Here is a 16,820-nt window from a genome sequence, read left to right on the forward strand (position 1 = left end):
TGCCCGTTTTAAAAATACGAAAGGAAAATAAAGATGACAAGCAGTACTTTTGTGAAAGAATGGGTTCTCAAGCCACATTTTAAAAGTTTTTAATAGGAAGGGTACCATTCTTTGCAGAAATAAAGCAAAATACGCAGTGATAAATTTTTAAAAGCACAGCACTTATGCATTTTGCACTAATAAAATAATTAAGAAATTAAGAATATGGTAAAGAAAATCCTGGAAATTAAAAAAATCTCGGTATCTGTGGTATGCTGTGCTTGTTTAAAATATCGCAGATTCAATCATTCTTCCTGATCTTCGCACTCGCCTATAAACTGATAAAATTGATGATGATGATGATGATGATGATGATGATGATGATGATGATGATGACAAACAGTCCCTCGCCATTATGTCAGCTTTTTCTCGAAAGCAAAGATAAATTAATTCATAAGGAATGGTTTGATATTAGATATTTCAATCATCAGGATGCAGCGTCATGTCTTCATAACTGGGAATAAATTGAAGCTGCACCATCGATCCAGCATCTGCGACCGTGAGTCGGAGTTGAGCGCAGCCAGCGGTAGAATACGGGAGGGAAAAATTCTACTTCCGGTCCTGCTTGACTTTCGATGAACTGCTGGCCTGGTCCGAGCGAGCGTCTGCTAATCACCCACGTAAGTTTGCAACATTTTGTGCATTCAATGTCGTATGATTAAAGCTTCTTATATTTGACACGTGTCACGAGTGAGCCGTTCTCAGCAGTGAGCACCGGCTTTTAACCGATTCGGGGAGCGGGCGTGTACAACAGCATGTAGCTCCGGCACACTGCCATTCATTCTCATTTTGTGAATGTGAGCTGTTTTATACTTTCACTTTCACGCACCGTGGCCTTGCTGCACTTCAGACCGCTGTCCCTACAACTCCATCGATTTTCTTATATTAAGAAACAGCGAATACCGTAGGGGAGTCGAAGGGTTTACGGATCGCAGCAGATTTTTTAAATTGCATTACATAAGTTAACAGGTGCAGCCAACGGAGCTATTCATCGAAAAAGCTATTCCAGGAGCAATTTTTGAGGGCAGGGGAAATTTTAATTTTGCTAGGGCAGGGGACATGTTTTTAGGTGGTAGGGGAGCAAATTTTAGTTTTATTTGTAGGGCAGGGCGGATATCGGTTGATTGTCCTGGGACAGGGCTTGGCGAAAATCTTTTTGAGGGAATGTTTCCAGGGCACGGGAAACTGGCAATATTTTTTTCGCCACAGGGTGAGGGAGCTTCAAAAATTCACAGTGGGGAGGGGAAACAGGCAAAAATAAGTGGAGAGTAGGTAAAAATGAAGTTTGAGTGTGGGAGGGTAAGTCGAAACATTTTCTGTGGGAGGGCAAATTATGAACAGAGTTAATTACCCTCTTGACTTAAAATTAGTCAGTTCACATTATTTGTCATGCACAATATATCTAATCATAGTAAGGACCTTTTGAAAAGTGCATTGTTCGTTGGCTGCACCTGAGTTAAGGTTCCCAGACACTTCGCACCAAAACCACTTCGCACCATACCATCTCGTCCCATACCATTTCGCACCAAAACCACTTCGCACCAAAACAACCTCGTACCAAAACCACTTCGCCCCAAAAGTCATGTCCCCAAACCACTTTGCCCGAAACTTATCGCTAACTGGTAAAGCTGAAAATAACCACCTTTCTGTCATCCTGGACTGAAATCTTGAAAGTGTACGCATTTCGCGAAATATTGACATCGTGCAATTCCGCGCAAGGCACCTGAGTTGTAGCATTTGCGTGTTTCTATTTTCTTTTCTATCGCTTATGGTTTCATGCAACCATGATGCAACAATAGGCCTAAATGGTTTGTGGTAGCCAAAATGTCCTAACACATTAATGCTTCCAAGTTGTAGGTAAAAACAACCTTATCATACGTCGTAACATCGTTGTTTCAGGAGGAGTTGACGGTACTATACTTTGGTCGAAGTGGTTTTAGTACGATGTGGTACTTGGGGCGAAGTGGGGTTGGGCGAAGTAGTTACTTGGGACGAGGTGGTTTTGGTACGAAATGGTTTTGGGACAAAGTTGTGTGGGGCGAACTGGTTTTGGTGCGAAGTGTCTGGACCCCTAAGTTAACAAGCATCCTACCGACCTTGAAGGAGTTGTCGTCGGCCTGGCCATACTCCCAACATAGACATACACCATGGAGGTACTGGCATGGTACCTCTATACATACATACACCAAGGCACACTACAGCTGGGGCCGTTCAATGGCTTCTTTCATGGTGGCTGTTGTTGACAATGGGCTAGTGCAACAAAAGCCATCAGGGAAGAAGTCTTGCCATTTGTAGTATATGTACTATGTATTGTATAGAGAGACACGGAGGCCGTTGTTCACTAGTCTCAAGCATGAGGAGAGTATACTTTATTCTGCACATGCGCACTACAATAATACGTCACTACATGAATATATTAGCATATATTACACTGCTTCCCCTTTTAAAAGAAAAGTGTTACATGCCTTTTTTCTACAAATAAACTACATTGCAAAATCTACAGATCTAATTTCACTACTGGTTTTCTAACTCTATTTGATCTTCTAACTGGTTCAGTAATTACACTTGGTTTTACTGATGTCTCCTGACTTGGTGTTACTTTGTCAGATTTACTGGTACCATTAACTATAACTGCAGTATTTTCTTTAGGTTTTACTACATTTGGTATTTCAGTCGGATTTGCTCTAGGCATTTCTTTTACTGACTGTGGACTGAAATCCCTTACGTACACCTTTGATTCACTGGCCATTGGTACACTCGTTTGTTTGAACTCTGGTTCACTTTCCTCATAGGTTTTCACCATATGATCTGCATGAACCATTTTAGTCGTGGACCCAATTTTGACCATGTAATTTCTAGGTCCTTTGACTTCAATTACAGAGCCTAATAACCACTTATCAAGTTTTGACTCGGCTCTAGGGTTTTTCACTCTTACAATATCACCAATTTCAAAATATCTCTCTTGTTTTCTATGACGATCAAACTGCTCTTTTTGTGCATTTGTTTCTTTTCTACTCGTTTTGCAAGACTGGGTTTTACCAATTGCAATCTAGTACGAAACTGACGTTTGCACATTAACTCAGCTGGACTTACACCTGTAGTACTGTGAGGTGTAGTTCTGTATCTAAACAGAAACCTTCCAATTCTACATTTTAGAGATAAAGACGCATCTCCTGCTAAGACTTGTTTAGTGAAGGCTTCTTTTACCAGCCTCACTGCTCTTTCAGCAGCGCCGTTAGATGCCGGGTGATATGGAGCTACTTTAATATGCTGAATGCCATTCTTTTTCATAAACAATCCAAATTCATCAGATGTGAACTGTGGACCGTTGTCCGAAACTAACTGCTCAGGTAGACCATGTTCTGCAAAGATTAATCTCAGCTCATCAATAGTGTGATCAGCTGTGATTCTCTTCATAGGTTTTACATCTACCCATTTAGAATGACAATCAACAAGAACTAAGAATAGTATTTCTTATCTTCACAAAAATCAATGTGAACTCTTTGAAAAGGTTTCATAGGCCATACCCACGGATGTAAAGGTAATTTAGCTGGCATTTGTCTTACTCTTTGACAAACTGAACACGCTTTCACTTTACTCTCAATATCCGCATCAATATTTGGCCACCATACATGACTACGGGCAAGTGCTTTCATGGCACATACTCCAGGATGTTCCCAATGAAGCTCGTCTAACAATCTTTCACGAAACTTCTTTGGAATCACTACCCGAGTACCCCATAAAATACAACCTTGTTCCGTTGACAATTGATCTCTTCTACGATAAAATGGCTTAAGTGCCTCAGACATATCTTTGAAATAACTGGGCCAACCATTCAATACAAGATCATACACTTTGCTAAGAAGTGGATTAACTTTGGTTTCCTTAGCAATATCATCAGCTAAAACTGGGAAACTCTCATCTATTACGCTAACAGCAAATACACTGTCCTCAGCACCTTGTGTACTTGGACTTGGTAGTCTTGACAACGCATCACAATTTGCGTGTGCTCGTGTGTTACGATACTCTATATCATAGTCATATGCCTGCAGAGTCAGTGCCCATCGTTGCATTCTTGCAGCTGCTATGGTAGGAATACCTGATTTCGGACCTAAGATTGCTAGCAATGGCTTGTGGTCTGTGAATTTCCTCCCATACAGGAAATCGTGGAATTTCTTAACTCCACATATCAGTGAAAGTGCTTCCCTCTCAATTTGGGCATAGTTACGTTCACTCGGGCTTAGAATTCTAGAGGCATACGCTATTGGTCTTTCGTCACCGTTATCAAATACATGTGAGAGAACAGCTCCCACACCATAACTTGAAGCGTCACAATCTAACTTTAGCTTCTTATTTGGATCATAGTGTACAAGTAAAGTTTCACTACTTAACTTTGCTTTACATTTCTCATACGCTTTTTGACATTTTTCAGACCACTTCCAGTCAACTCCTTTCTTTAACAATTCATGGAGTGGCTGTAAAGTTGTGGCTAAATTCGGTAAAAACTGATGGTAATATTGTACCATACCTAGAAATGATCGCAACTGTGCGACATTCTTTGGGATTGGAGCCTGCTTAATTGCTTGCAATGACGATTCTACAGGTCTCAATCCATCACCGCTGTATTCTAAACCCAGATATACAGTACTTGCTTTGACAAATTCACATTTCGACAAATTAACATGAAGATTGTTATCACTTAATCTTCTGAGGACTTCCTCTAAAATATCAAGATTCTCATGAACATTATTTCCTCCAATGAGAATATCATCTTGTTTACATACACATTTCTGAATACCCTGTAAGATACAATCCATCTTACTTTGGAAAATCTTTGGTGCTGACTTCACACCATAAGGTAACTTAGTATAGGCATACAGGCCTTTGTGAGTATTGATGGTTAAGTACTTCCGACTTTCATCATCAACTGACAATTGTGCATACGCATGCGTCAAATCTAATCGTGAAAATACCTTTGACCCTGACAATTGAACATACAAATCTTGAGTAGTTGGCAGAGTACATTGCTCATCCTCAACTACCGGATTATACTGACTTTATAGTCTCCGCATATTCTTACAGATTTATTCGATTTGGGAACGACAACAATAGGACTCGCCCATTCAGAGCGGTCTACTTTAACAATTACACCGTTTTCCTCTAACTTTTGTAACTCTGTTTCCACTGCTTCCCTGAGCGCATATGGAACTCTACGAGGTTTATGAAACACAGGCTTGGCGCCTTCTTTCACACGGATGTGAGCTTTGTGCCCACGCATACCATCGTAGCTATCGGAAAACACATTACTGTACTTACGTAAGACTGAATCTAGTTTGTCTTTCGTATTACCGGTCATACAATCACCGCTTTCTTTGCTAGCTTTTTCAGCTACACATGTAAAAATCTTACCCCAATTTAATTTCAACTTTTGCAACCAGTTTCGCCCAAGTAATGTTGGTTTACCAGGGTGATCTACTATTATCAGTGGCAAGTTGACACGCTGACTTTCATAGCTCACTTCGACCGAAATTTCTCCACTAACGGAAATTGTATCGCCAGTGTAGCTTTTCAATTTAATTCCCGACTGTCTCAGAGGAATTTTCCGGAAATTCTTGTCATACTCTGACTTTGACATGATACTGTAGTCAGCTGCCGTGTCTACTTGCATGGACACTGATTTACCATTAACATCCAGTTTTACATAATAACCAGATTTTTCTCCACTTACATTCATATTAATGGAGGACTCAACATGATACACATTACAATTGGAATCATCACTGTCGCTATCTGCTTCAGTGACAGCCTTTACTGATTTTGACTTACCAGACTTCGGCTTTTACCACTTTTGTTTTCTTTGCCCTTTGGTTTCGACTTACAAAATTTCGCAAAATGACCACGTTTAGAACACTTATGACACTCAACATTTTTGTGTGGGCAATCTTTAGCCAAATGATTATTTCCACACCTATAACACTGTATAGTCTTAGAAGAGTCACGTTTGCTTTACTACTTTACTGATCGTCCCTTTACTTGAAGTGTCCTTCGCCATTTGATTCGGACTGGTGCAGTCCCGCTTCCATCGATATCGCGATCTCGCACGCTTCGACGAAACTCAACTCTGAAATGTCTTCATAGTCATGAAGTGCTGACGAATTTTCGAGTTGTACAGTCCCGTTACAAGTTTGTCCCGCAAAATTCTGCCTTGACAGCACTCCTTGTAGTTACAGTCCCGCAGCTTCTGCTTCACGCGGTTATGTAGTCTTGCACCGATTCTTCTGGCTTCTGGTCTCGCCTCAGGAAATGGAAAGCTCCAGCAAGTTCCATCCGCGCTGGATCGTAGTACTTTTCCAAGCACGCCACAATCTCTGCTAGCGATTTGTCTGCTGGTTTTGCTGGCAGGAGTATATCCTCCAACTCCGAGAAAGCCGTTTGACCAATGCAATATAAAAGAGCATCTTTCTTGCTTTCTTCCTCCGTGATGCCGTTGACACGGTAGAACCTCTCCATCCTATTGTAGTAAGACTTGAAAGTACTTTTCGTCTTGTCGAAAGCTTCAGTCGTAGCACGTGTTATTCGGGCGTTGGCCATTATCGCTTGTTTACTTTATCGCTTAAGACAAGGAATGTACTTGAAAACTTGAACTTCGGGTGACACAGTCTTAAATCTTCAGATTCACTGAGATTTTCCCCGACTGCACTGCGTAGAACAACTGTTCAAAGTTTTTTGAGTTACTTTGAAGTTACTTCTTGCTACTGGATCGCTTCCGCTGTTCCGATCCTCTGCCCCAAGTTCCGCTCGACGGCGTGGCACTCTTCCTCGCTAACTGCTTGATAGTCCGAATTGAATCTGCCGCTTTTTCTCCGTTCTCCGACCTCGATTTTGTTCGAAACAACTAACACGTTGCGCGAACAATGCACTTTGCACTCTAAGGTCACTGATGTTTTATCCTCGTCGCCACTTGTAGTATATGTACTATGTATTGTATAGAGAGACACGGAGGCCGTTGTTCACTAGTCTCAAGCATGAGGAGAGTCTACTTTATTCTGCACATGCGCACTACAATAATACGTCACTACATGAATATATTAGCATATATTACAATACAGCATTGCCCCAGGCATGGTAGAGGGACTGTTCCCCAGTGTTTCAAGTTGTGCAGCTAGCTACACCAAATAGGAGACATTAACCTAATGGGAAAATACTTTCCCTAACAGGAGACCACAACCCAAATAACTTACATATTATGTGATACAGTTGTCTGATTTTGACTTTCTATTTTATTAAGAAACCTTATTGGGTGACTTTGTCACTACATATATAACAGTTTGAAAATGTTAATATTTGAATACCTTGACATCAGAGTTGAAAGTAAAAAAGTACAATGGAGTTGATCCATGCACGTAACATACACATTTTATTATGTAGGTGTCAAGTTATGTCTCTCTTTCCATTGAAGATGTCACTAATATGTAATAAATGTTGAGTTTGCAAAGATAACAACAGTTAACATTTCAGAACAATTCAGATTGAGGTACAAATGATTTCCACTTGTACCCCTGCAATGGAACACAGGGAGTCCCTCCACACACTGTGTGTGTAGGGACTGTGAATGGAGCAAATCAGTCCGTGTGAATCAGTATTCTACTTCTGTTGTGTCTGTTGGAAGGCATTCACAACACCAGTGCCAATGGCAAAACAATTCCTGTTTAACCACCAGGTTAAGACTACAACCAAACAAGATGTCAACAAGATGTCAAACTTTAGTTTACGACCAGGGAAAAACTAATACATCAAAAATTGCATTGCGTAAAGAGAGAGAAAGCATGCATGCACAAAACAAGAAATCCCAAGCAGTGCCCAAGGCGAGAGGGCGACATAACAAAGTAAACACATGTGGTGGCACTGCGTAGACATTGTTTGACAGACTGATTGTGTTGTACACATCTTTGCTCAAACTGACAATTGCAGTTTGTTGTTGGAATGTTAGAATGCTGCTTGTCAAACAACACTGCCCAGGAAACACAAAGTAAGACCTGTTGACATGAAGTCTTCATAGTTCGCTCATCTCCTTCACAGAGACAGTATACCTGCCCACAATGTTCACCAGAAAGTAAGATAGTCTGCAGGACACTCTGGGATCTTGAGGACTCCTGCAACGTCACTGCCGGTGCTGCGGCGTCATTTCATCCTTCAATTCGTTCAAGAGAAAAATGACATGGCATCTGCATCTTCTTTGATTGATGGAGCGAAGACACCACAACACTGTAAGCTTAGTACCAATACTGTCACTCTACTGCTAGGGACTCAGAACCTTGTATAATTGAGCAATAAACTACATCCAGCAACGGTTATATTGCCACTAGATTTTAACCAGTTCACGATATTATGCATGACTGATACCAAGTGCATGTATGGAGTGCTCTTGTCAAAACTGAGTGGTATACACATTTTTGGGTGGCATTGACAACACCTGGGTTGCTTAATTATATCATAACAGTAATATTGAAATTCTGGTGTGTAATGTCACAATAGGAATTTTACTCTAGCTGAGAGCATGCGCTTGTTCCAAACGTATTATATCACAAATATAGCACCGTTATTTTACCTTATTGTGTAATCAAATCTCTGTATTTGCACCATCGATATACTAGCATGATATACCGGTAATGCGATATACAAAAAACCAACAGAGCAAAGGTTCAAGAAACAACAGTGAAAAATGTTCCACTGTTTTCCTCCTTGATGGCCCAAACATCCCCAGTAACTTCATAATACAAACTCTACCTTGCAATCTACTTTATTTGGTACTTGTATCAATTATAGCAGTACATTTGTTTGTACTTTTATTTCCCTGGATTGACTGTGCTTATTTTCATAATTCACACCTTTTGCCTTTCATTCTTACCTTGTGCAGCCTTAGACGAGCGATGCAAGGATGGTTTTGCCCGAGTGATCGTGGTGATTGAAGGAATTCGCTGCAAGTCAAAACTGTTCAACAGTAAGGAGGCCAGTAACGCTGAGATCAAATTGACTTTTGGTGATAAGTAAGTGATCATCGGTGCCAAATTATCATAGGAGAATGTAATGGCTTTTGAGTATGCAATCTAACCTGTGTATAGTGGTCACCCATGGGGCCAAGAAATTCTGACCACTGTATGGAGCACAGTAAGTGAGACTACCCACAATTCCCTTGATTTGTATGCTCAGACATTATTTGCTAAAGGCTTCTTCAATTTTATCAGTTTCTGAACAATATGAAACTTAAAATTTAATTTTAGAATTATTGGTTAAAACTATGGTCCAAAATTATTGATTATGTTTAAAATCAGAAATAAATTGAATAAGAATTCCACGTTTGAAGGTGCTAAAAATTGTACACTTGTCAAGGTAAAATTATCAGCAACTAAGTTGGTCTCATCATACCACCTGTCAGACATGCAAATTTCCTTTGTTACAAACATTCAAAAAAATCAATACCCTTTCTTTTGCCAACACAGATGCAACTTATTCCCTTAGTTTCCTTGAAAATATTGCATATGGCTGTCAAAAACTATGTTGACAAAATCACAAAATTGCTCTCCTCTGCGGAAAAGGGTTGATCTTCTCATTATTCACAGTGAGAAATAAGAGAATTATGATTATCAAAACTATGGTCCCAGAATTTCGAAATATGGACCAAGCTGTTCTGTGTACAGAAGAAATTTGCTTCAGTTCAGTGAGTGATCTCCGTGTGTACGGCTCATGGAGAATTGTGGGTAGCCTCACTTATTGTGTGGAGGTGGCCTTTCTACAGAGGATGGGTGTCACATTACTTTCAGTGTAGCTGTTGCGCCACAAATCAAAGTCTTTTCAAAGAGAAAACGTTGTTTTCTCACATTTTATAGTGTTTGTATCAAAGCAATCTTTGTCCCGTCAATTTGCTTCTTCACCCTTTCATGATCAGATGTTTGTAGAACCACATTGTTTCCAATAGGATGACTTCACTTACATGAATGCAAAAGCTATAAAGAGTTAAAAATGAACTTCATTCAGCAGAATTTGTGTTTATACGTTTGGAATCACAAATAACCACAATTCAAAGAGCAATGTCAATTTTCTCGCATGCAGCGTAAATGATGCAGGAGTTTTTTCACACATCTATGATATCAAACCAGATACTTTGCACCTGAAACAGTCAGAAATAAGTGATGATTTCCATGGTAGCTTGTCTTACACAGACAAACTCACATTTCAAACATTGATAAGTTTTACGGCATGCTCCATGGAGGCAGATTTTAGGACAGAAACTTTGTAATAGTTTTTACCTTCTCGTGTCTATTTATAGACAGAGAAGGTTAGAGTTGAAAACCAATATGCTGCTGTCAAGAACTTCCGTCTGTCAAGACTTCCGTCTGTCAAGATCCGTTGACGTCATGCCATTGTGATGGGTCATATCATAAACTGGTGGGGGTGTTCATAGCTCAGGTTGAGGTGTGGGAGAACGATTTTGAGCTATGACAAAAATCAAAAGGGACTTAGCGGCATAGCCACAGTGTTAAGCCTTTCTCCAAGGTTTCTAAGTTGACTACAATCTATTACAGACTACTGAGCTGACGTTAGGGGTATACTCACTTTGTGTTTGCTCACTCTGTGAGCGCTAGTGTTTGGTACTGAGTTGCGTGGATATCCCCTCATGGCCTCACGTGATCTGGGCCTGTTGCATAATCTGCAGAGATGACCAGCTCCGAGTCTGAAAACTGTCATTGTGTAAGCCTGTCGGCATTTTCCTTGCATTTTTTCTCATTTAATTTTGCAAAATATCGGCAAGTACCTCAATATTTCAAGATAACCCTTTCTTCCCAATCGTTTCCTGGAGTTTCAGAGTCATATGAACGAAAATAAGTGAAAGTTTTAGACAGGAAAATCGGACGTCGGCCATGTTCAATGCTTACAGTACAATCAGAAGTTTACGTGGAGGAATTAACCAACAAACACAGGAGTGTTCATGATGCCCGCCCTCTAGAGGCAGACCCTCCCATATGAAGTACCACATTTGATGCTTGTGGAAAGCTTGACCACACAATGGAGCATTTAAACTTAGAAAATGACAAACTGAATAAGAAGGTATTCAGAAAATGTCAAATACTGAGGAAAAATGCGCAAATATTCAAAATAAACAGGTTAACTGATTGGTCAGCTATAAAAAACAATGAAAATGTTTATGATCAAAAGTTTTTGAGATGCGCACATTTTAACAAATACAGAAATTATTAACATTATAAATATAAGACCAAACTATTTTTTCAGGGATGGGACAGGTTGGAAATGAGGGGTGAGAGACAAAGGCACTCCTATTGCTGCATGTGGATGCAGCCACACCATTTCATTTACAGCATACTTATTCACTGTGTTGTGTTCAAGTTCCATATTGTACTGACTGTCATACAAGGATAACATAAGCAAATCAAATCAAATTAGAAAAGGATCAATGCTGTTGTGTGGATTTTGCTGAACATGGCTGATATTTCGCCCTATATATTTGGTCAAAGTCAAAGTCAAAATTAACACTACATTGCTGACAATATATTTTACCGTTTCTGCATGAATTTTTCTTGTTTAAATTATAGTATATTAGTACTTCAAACGGATTAACAGTTATCGTGATGTCAACCCATAATTTTACATCACAAAGACTGTAATTCTGCCAATTTTTTTGTTTTTCAGTCATTTTATAAATTTTGCACTGCACAAGATGATTGAACAAATTGCAATGTTTGAATTTGTAAACTCAAAGAATAAAAATCCTTTGGTCACAAATTAATTATTTTTGAAAAGAAATTTACTCTTAAACACTTTTAGCATATATTCTTTACACGGTCATGTATTTCAAGGAAAATATGCCTATTGAAAACAGTAATTTCTTCACTTTCAATTTTTTTTCAATACTATGACAATTATCAGCCATGAGGTTATACAAACACAAGACCAGATAAGCGTTTTTCATCATTTCCACAGGACTCTTTGGAAAATCCATTAAAATCAGTTAAAAGTGACTGGAAATGATCACTTGGTATACATTTAATTTACAGATGCCAGGTTGTGTATTTCACATGCACTCAGGTCAGTAAGGAAGTGCGTCATTACTATTTTGGACTGTTAATTCTTATTTCTGAATTGTTTAACTTTTTTCCACATTGAACTATCTTTAGGCAGTTTATACTGTAGCTTAGAATTTTTTGATTGATGTATTTAATCATCTTTTGGGTTCTTTGGGTCCATATCCCACCTCATGCCCCTACATCATCAACTATTTACCAACAACTCCATGCCAACAACCAATTACCTGACCTGGCCACACATTAGAGAAGGTACAGCGTCATTGACGGTATTTTTCTTGTTTACATCTTGTGTGAAAATAAGTTCTTTACCATCTTGTGTTTCTGGAATCAGAAATTGAATTTTATCCAAATGAATAGTTAAATCACATCATTTGAATGTCAAATACGTGTAAATTTCATGTACATGTGCTTTGCTTTTCTCATCCGAATTTTGCACTATAACACTTGATGGTGGGCAAGTAATTATATTGTGATAGTTATTTGTCACTACCTTTGTTTCAGTATCTCAGTTGTTCTACTCCGCAAGGTATGTTGAGATACAGGATATTCAGCTTGTTAACTCAGCCTGTCCATGTGTAGACTGCTTTGTAATTGTTGAGAAAAGAATTCTGGTACAGACTAGAATACAAATGCAAACAATATCAGTGCATTTTCAATGTATTGAAGCTAAGTTGACAAACTAACTAGAAGGTGCTTCAACGTGCGTTGGGGAGTAGAACAAGAACTTGCTATTGAAATGTAAAACAAAAGAGTTCAGTTTAACAAAGTTCGTCAAAAATAAAGCTGTTAGCCTCCCAATGAAAGAATGGTTTGAATGCCTGTCAATGACGTACATGTAAAGTATAGGATGAAGCAAAATCTGTGTTTTGAAGTAACACAATACAATAGTAGACGGAAGTTTACCAACTGATAGATTAGTCACACTTTTTGGTATTTTTTCTCTTCAACTGTGTTACAGACATTTTAATTTGGTGGTGAGGCGGACAAACAATGATGGACAAGAAGAGGTTTATCAACTTTTAGCAAAGACACCACAGTGTATTGAACAGGACCCAAAAAGTTATCACAAGGTAAGCATCAAATTTATTTATTAATCTATAATTTATGCTTTACTCATCTGTATTTATGTGTGTAAGTGTTTGTTTATTTATTTATTTGTTTATTCATTTATTGATTTATTTGTATCTATTTTATTTTATTTTTTTCATTGTTTGTTTTCTGTAGTTTTGTTAGTAGTTCAATTTTTAATTGATTTACATTGAATAATTGGTCAATATTTTGGCTTCAGGTTGAGAAAGACAAGATCTCCATTTACCTCAAGAAAGTTGTCTCCAAATCCTGGCTTCAGGCTGGTGAAACCATTGATGTCATTGAACCTGATGAAGAGGGAGAAAATTAGAGAGTGATCATAGACTGAATGATTGGTCGCTTGAGGGCGCTGTCTACCCTCCCTCCCCAAGAGAGGGTGAGTAGCATAGACAGTGCCCTTGAGGGACGGATCTTTCAGTCTGAGAGTGAACTATGCTGTGTGGAAAACATAGAGGACATTGCATGGAGAGGGCATTCATTAAGGAATATAGTGGTCTGGGAGAATTTCTTCGGCAACAAAACGCCGAGTGAAAGACTTCAAACTGGCATTGTGTGATCAACAGATGTTGGAAACTCACTTCACAGATGTGTATTACAGCTCACTGAACCTCTTACTACCACAACATAGTTAAACTGCTGTAACAAAGCTACCGTGAACACACATATGACTTTGCTAGAATTGTTCAACTATCAGCACACATAGTACTTTATTGTGGTGCCGGAAATTTCCAGCAATCAAGTCAGTCAATCTTTTCCCTGCTAGAATCCATAAAGAATTATAAGAGTGAAGGTGTCAAAACATGTCCACTTTCAATATTCAATTTGTATTGCCAGTGTATTCATTCAAAGTCATATGACTCGTATCCTATATATATATATTTTAAAACACTGCAGTCTCCCACTCCCCACCCTGCCCACTGTCTATGCTAAAGGACAAAGTAACATGTGGGCATTGTATCTCCCATTGCATTATTTTATCTGAGAACTCCGATATAACTGTCAAAACATTGAAACTTTCTGAAATAGTTGTTTCAAAAACATAACGAACCTCACTTTCTAACAGAACAGTGAACAGAGAAAGAGAACAATAACATACTGATAAGTTCTGACATCTGCTGGGAATGTATGCTAATGTTGAAGCTGCTGTTGTGACAAACTGCACACCTCTGGACATCAAGATCTCATCAGGCAGACATTAATGTATGTATAACAGACTCTGAGTTCACTAACTTGCAAAAGGTATGTCATAATGTAGAAAAATTTCCAAGGAGTGACTTTCTCATTCATCTCAAAAATGACGGGTAGTAGTCCAGTAGATATATCACCCCCCCCCCCTTTTTTTGCAATGGTGCAGTCCAATGACACAGGAACTCATGAGGAAGTTCTGCTAGAAAACAGAAGTGACACCCTTGTGCCAGATAATATTTAGTCCACATATTAGCTATTTGCCTAGTAAGTCATTTTGATTTCACTTGTTCTGAAATATGAAACTTAGTGCATTTACATACACTTTTTGAATGGATTTGGTCAGTTTTTAGATTGTAACTCATTTCAAGTCTGCAAACTGATAGAATTGTGTGTAGTTAGTGATTCCGTTATTTTTCAATTTGTCCTGAGCTGATATGTAACTTCTCTTCTTTATTTATCATCTTCTATAAATAAATTACGTCATATTAAGTTTTGTTTCCTACAAATAAAATAATCTTGTATTTAAGCAATCTGAGCTCAAAGATCTTTGTCTGTTCTGCAGTTTCCTAGTTCACATGACCCTTGTTTCTTTGGTGATGAGGTCAAAGGTCATACCATTCAAACATGCACATTAGGTATGCCACAGTTAGAATGTCCAGGTATACAGTCAATACACAGTCAATAAACTGACTATAGGCTATTGCCTACAGACAGCTGACAACTCTGCTATGTGCAGTTCTATATTGCTGGATAACTAGCCCTAATATAGTGTATAATTTGTTGACTCTGCTTTACCATCTCAGTGTCATCATTTAAACCTTTATGGAAATGTGTAAATGTTATTTGTCCCTGACAGAATAAGTAGATTTGAACTTGAACATAGGAGTGAATAGGGTTCTTTGCACTATGCACGCCTCAGATGATGGACACTGCTACTAGCGATGGCAACAAATATTGTCAGTGTTGCTTGCACTGTTGTTTTAGCTGGTAGTCTGGGCATTCAGTGTCTTGTGTAGAGTTCATTGCACCATTGGCAATCATTAGTGAGTTATATCCATCTTTCTAGCATGGTGGTAATTTTAAAAAAGTAATTTGTGGACAAATATTCATTAACGAGGAACTGACATTTTAGAACAGACTGCTTGAATTCAGATGAAATAGAAGACCAATATTTGCTAGACAATGCCTTTGACTTGTCCATAAGGCCCGTATAGTGAATCACAGCATTGGCTGATATAAAGTTCTGGTTTTGCAAGTAGATTAAAACTTTGATATCCAGTTGATACATCTTGATTGTAAATCTGTATTGCTAAATGAAATCAAATTCCATTGTGTGCATTGCAACAGTTACTTTAGAAATTACTATGACTCTAGGATGGAGGCTTGGAAATATGTGAATGTATTGGTCCACTCTTGTTTGTAAATAGCGATACCTACAGCATGTTTCATCGGAACATAATAACACTCCCTGCTTCTTAAGGTAGAATGTGCCTTGGGACGGATGTTCAAACTCAAACTTTAAATACTTTTTGATCTACCACTTGTTGGGGCTCAATTTGACGCTCAAGGAGTAACTCCGTAAACTTCTTTTTCCCCATGGAGTTAACACAGGGATGGCGGCCATTTTGAATTTCAAGAGTCTATAAATATTGGATGTTTCTCTGGTTACTATTGCACTGTGACCCCTGACTTTTATTCTTTATTCCACAACTGAATGGTTTAAGTTTTCTCACAGAAATTTGAGCAAAAGCATCTTTCAATTTGTAGGCATGTACTACTTTAACTGAAAGCATCAAAACTTCAATGTATGATATCGATCAATCTAATGCCACAACCAGAATAATTCCAAAATCAGTGACAATATTGTTGTATGTGATATTGCTGTTGAAAGGAAAACTATACAGCCTGCAATGTTAAATAAACCTAACATTAGACTAGGGTGAGAAAACGGGAACTGAAAGTTCCAAAGAAAATTGATTCGATAAAGAAAGAGATGGTGAATGGATAAAGAGGAAGTGAGTGCCTTTCCATTGTAAAGCATATTCACTCCATTTAACCCTTTAACTTTCTATCAGCTGTAACTCTTGATTGATCTCAGGTATAAAGTACTGGAACAAATTTAAAACAAATTTGTTCTTTTCGTGGCTGTAGTTTCTTGTCTCACTCCCAAAATTGTGTCAAAATGCCAAAATTTACAATAAACTTCCCTGCACTCATATCATGCAGCTGTTTCTGAGTCACTGTGACATAAACAAAACTTTCCCAAGGTAAAACTATTAGAGCTTGCATTGCAGATATGAAATTTATAGTCTAAAGTCTCTCAATTTCAAAATGAAAGAGATGAAAATGCCATGAGAGGAAAAACAAATATGAGAAGTTATCACTAAAATAAACCAAATGGTG

At 38.5% G+C, this 16,820-nt stretch overlaps 1 protein-coding gene across 1 annotated transcript; it reads left to right on the forward strand.

The window, feature by feature from the left end:
* Positions 1-475: 475 nt before the first annotated feature.
* On the forward strand, positions 476-14,947 carry LOC139116543 (uncharacterized). The gene is made up of 5 exons (XM_070679149.1): positions 476-659; positions 8,119-8,306; positions 8,957-9,086; positions 13,099-13,210; positions 13,429-14,947. The coding sequence occupies exons 2-5, from the start codon at positions 8,258-8,260 to the stop codon at positions 13,537-13,539; spliced, it is 402 nt and encodes a 133-aa protein (XP_070535250.1). The 5' UTR covers positions 476-659; positions 8,119-8,257; the 3' UTR covers positions 13,540-14,947.
* Positions 14,948-16,820: the final 1,873 nt, after the last annotated feature.

Source organism: Ptychodera flava, chromosome 2 (genome assembly GCF_041260155.1).
Source record: "Ptychodera flava strain L36383 chromosome 2, AS_Pfla_20210202, whole genome shotgun sequence".
NCBI lineage: Eukaryota > Metazoa > Hemichordata > Enteropneusta > Ptychoderidae > Ptychodera > Ptychodera flava.

What these genes read in the sequence shown, in the direction of transcription:
- LOC139116543 (XM_070679149.1), top strand. Translation starts at nt 8,258, where the DNA reads ATGGCATCTGCATCTTCTTTGATTGATGGAGCGAAGACACCACAACAC. An exon ending in AAATTGACTTTTGGTGATAA is followed by an intron (nt 9,087 to 13,098) that starts GTAAGTGATCAT and finishes ACTGTGTTACAG; the next exon opens with ACATTTTAATTTGGTGGTGA. An exon ending in ACCCAAAAAGTTATCACAAG is followed by an intron (nt 13,211 to 13,428) that starts GTAAGCATCAAA and finishes TTTTGGCTTCAG; the next exon opens with GTTGAGAAAGACAAGATCTC.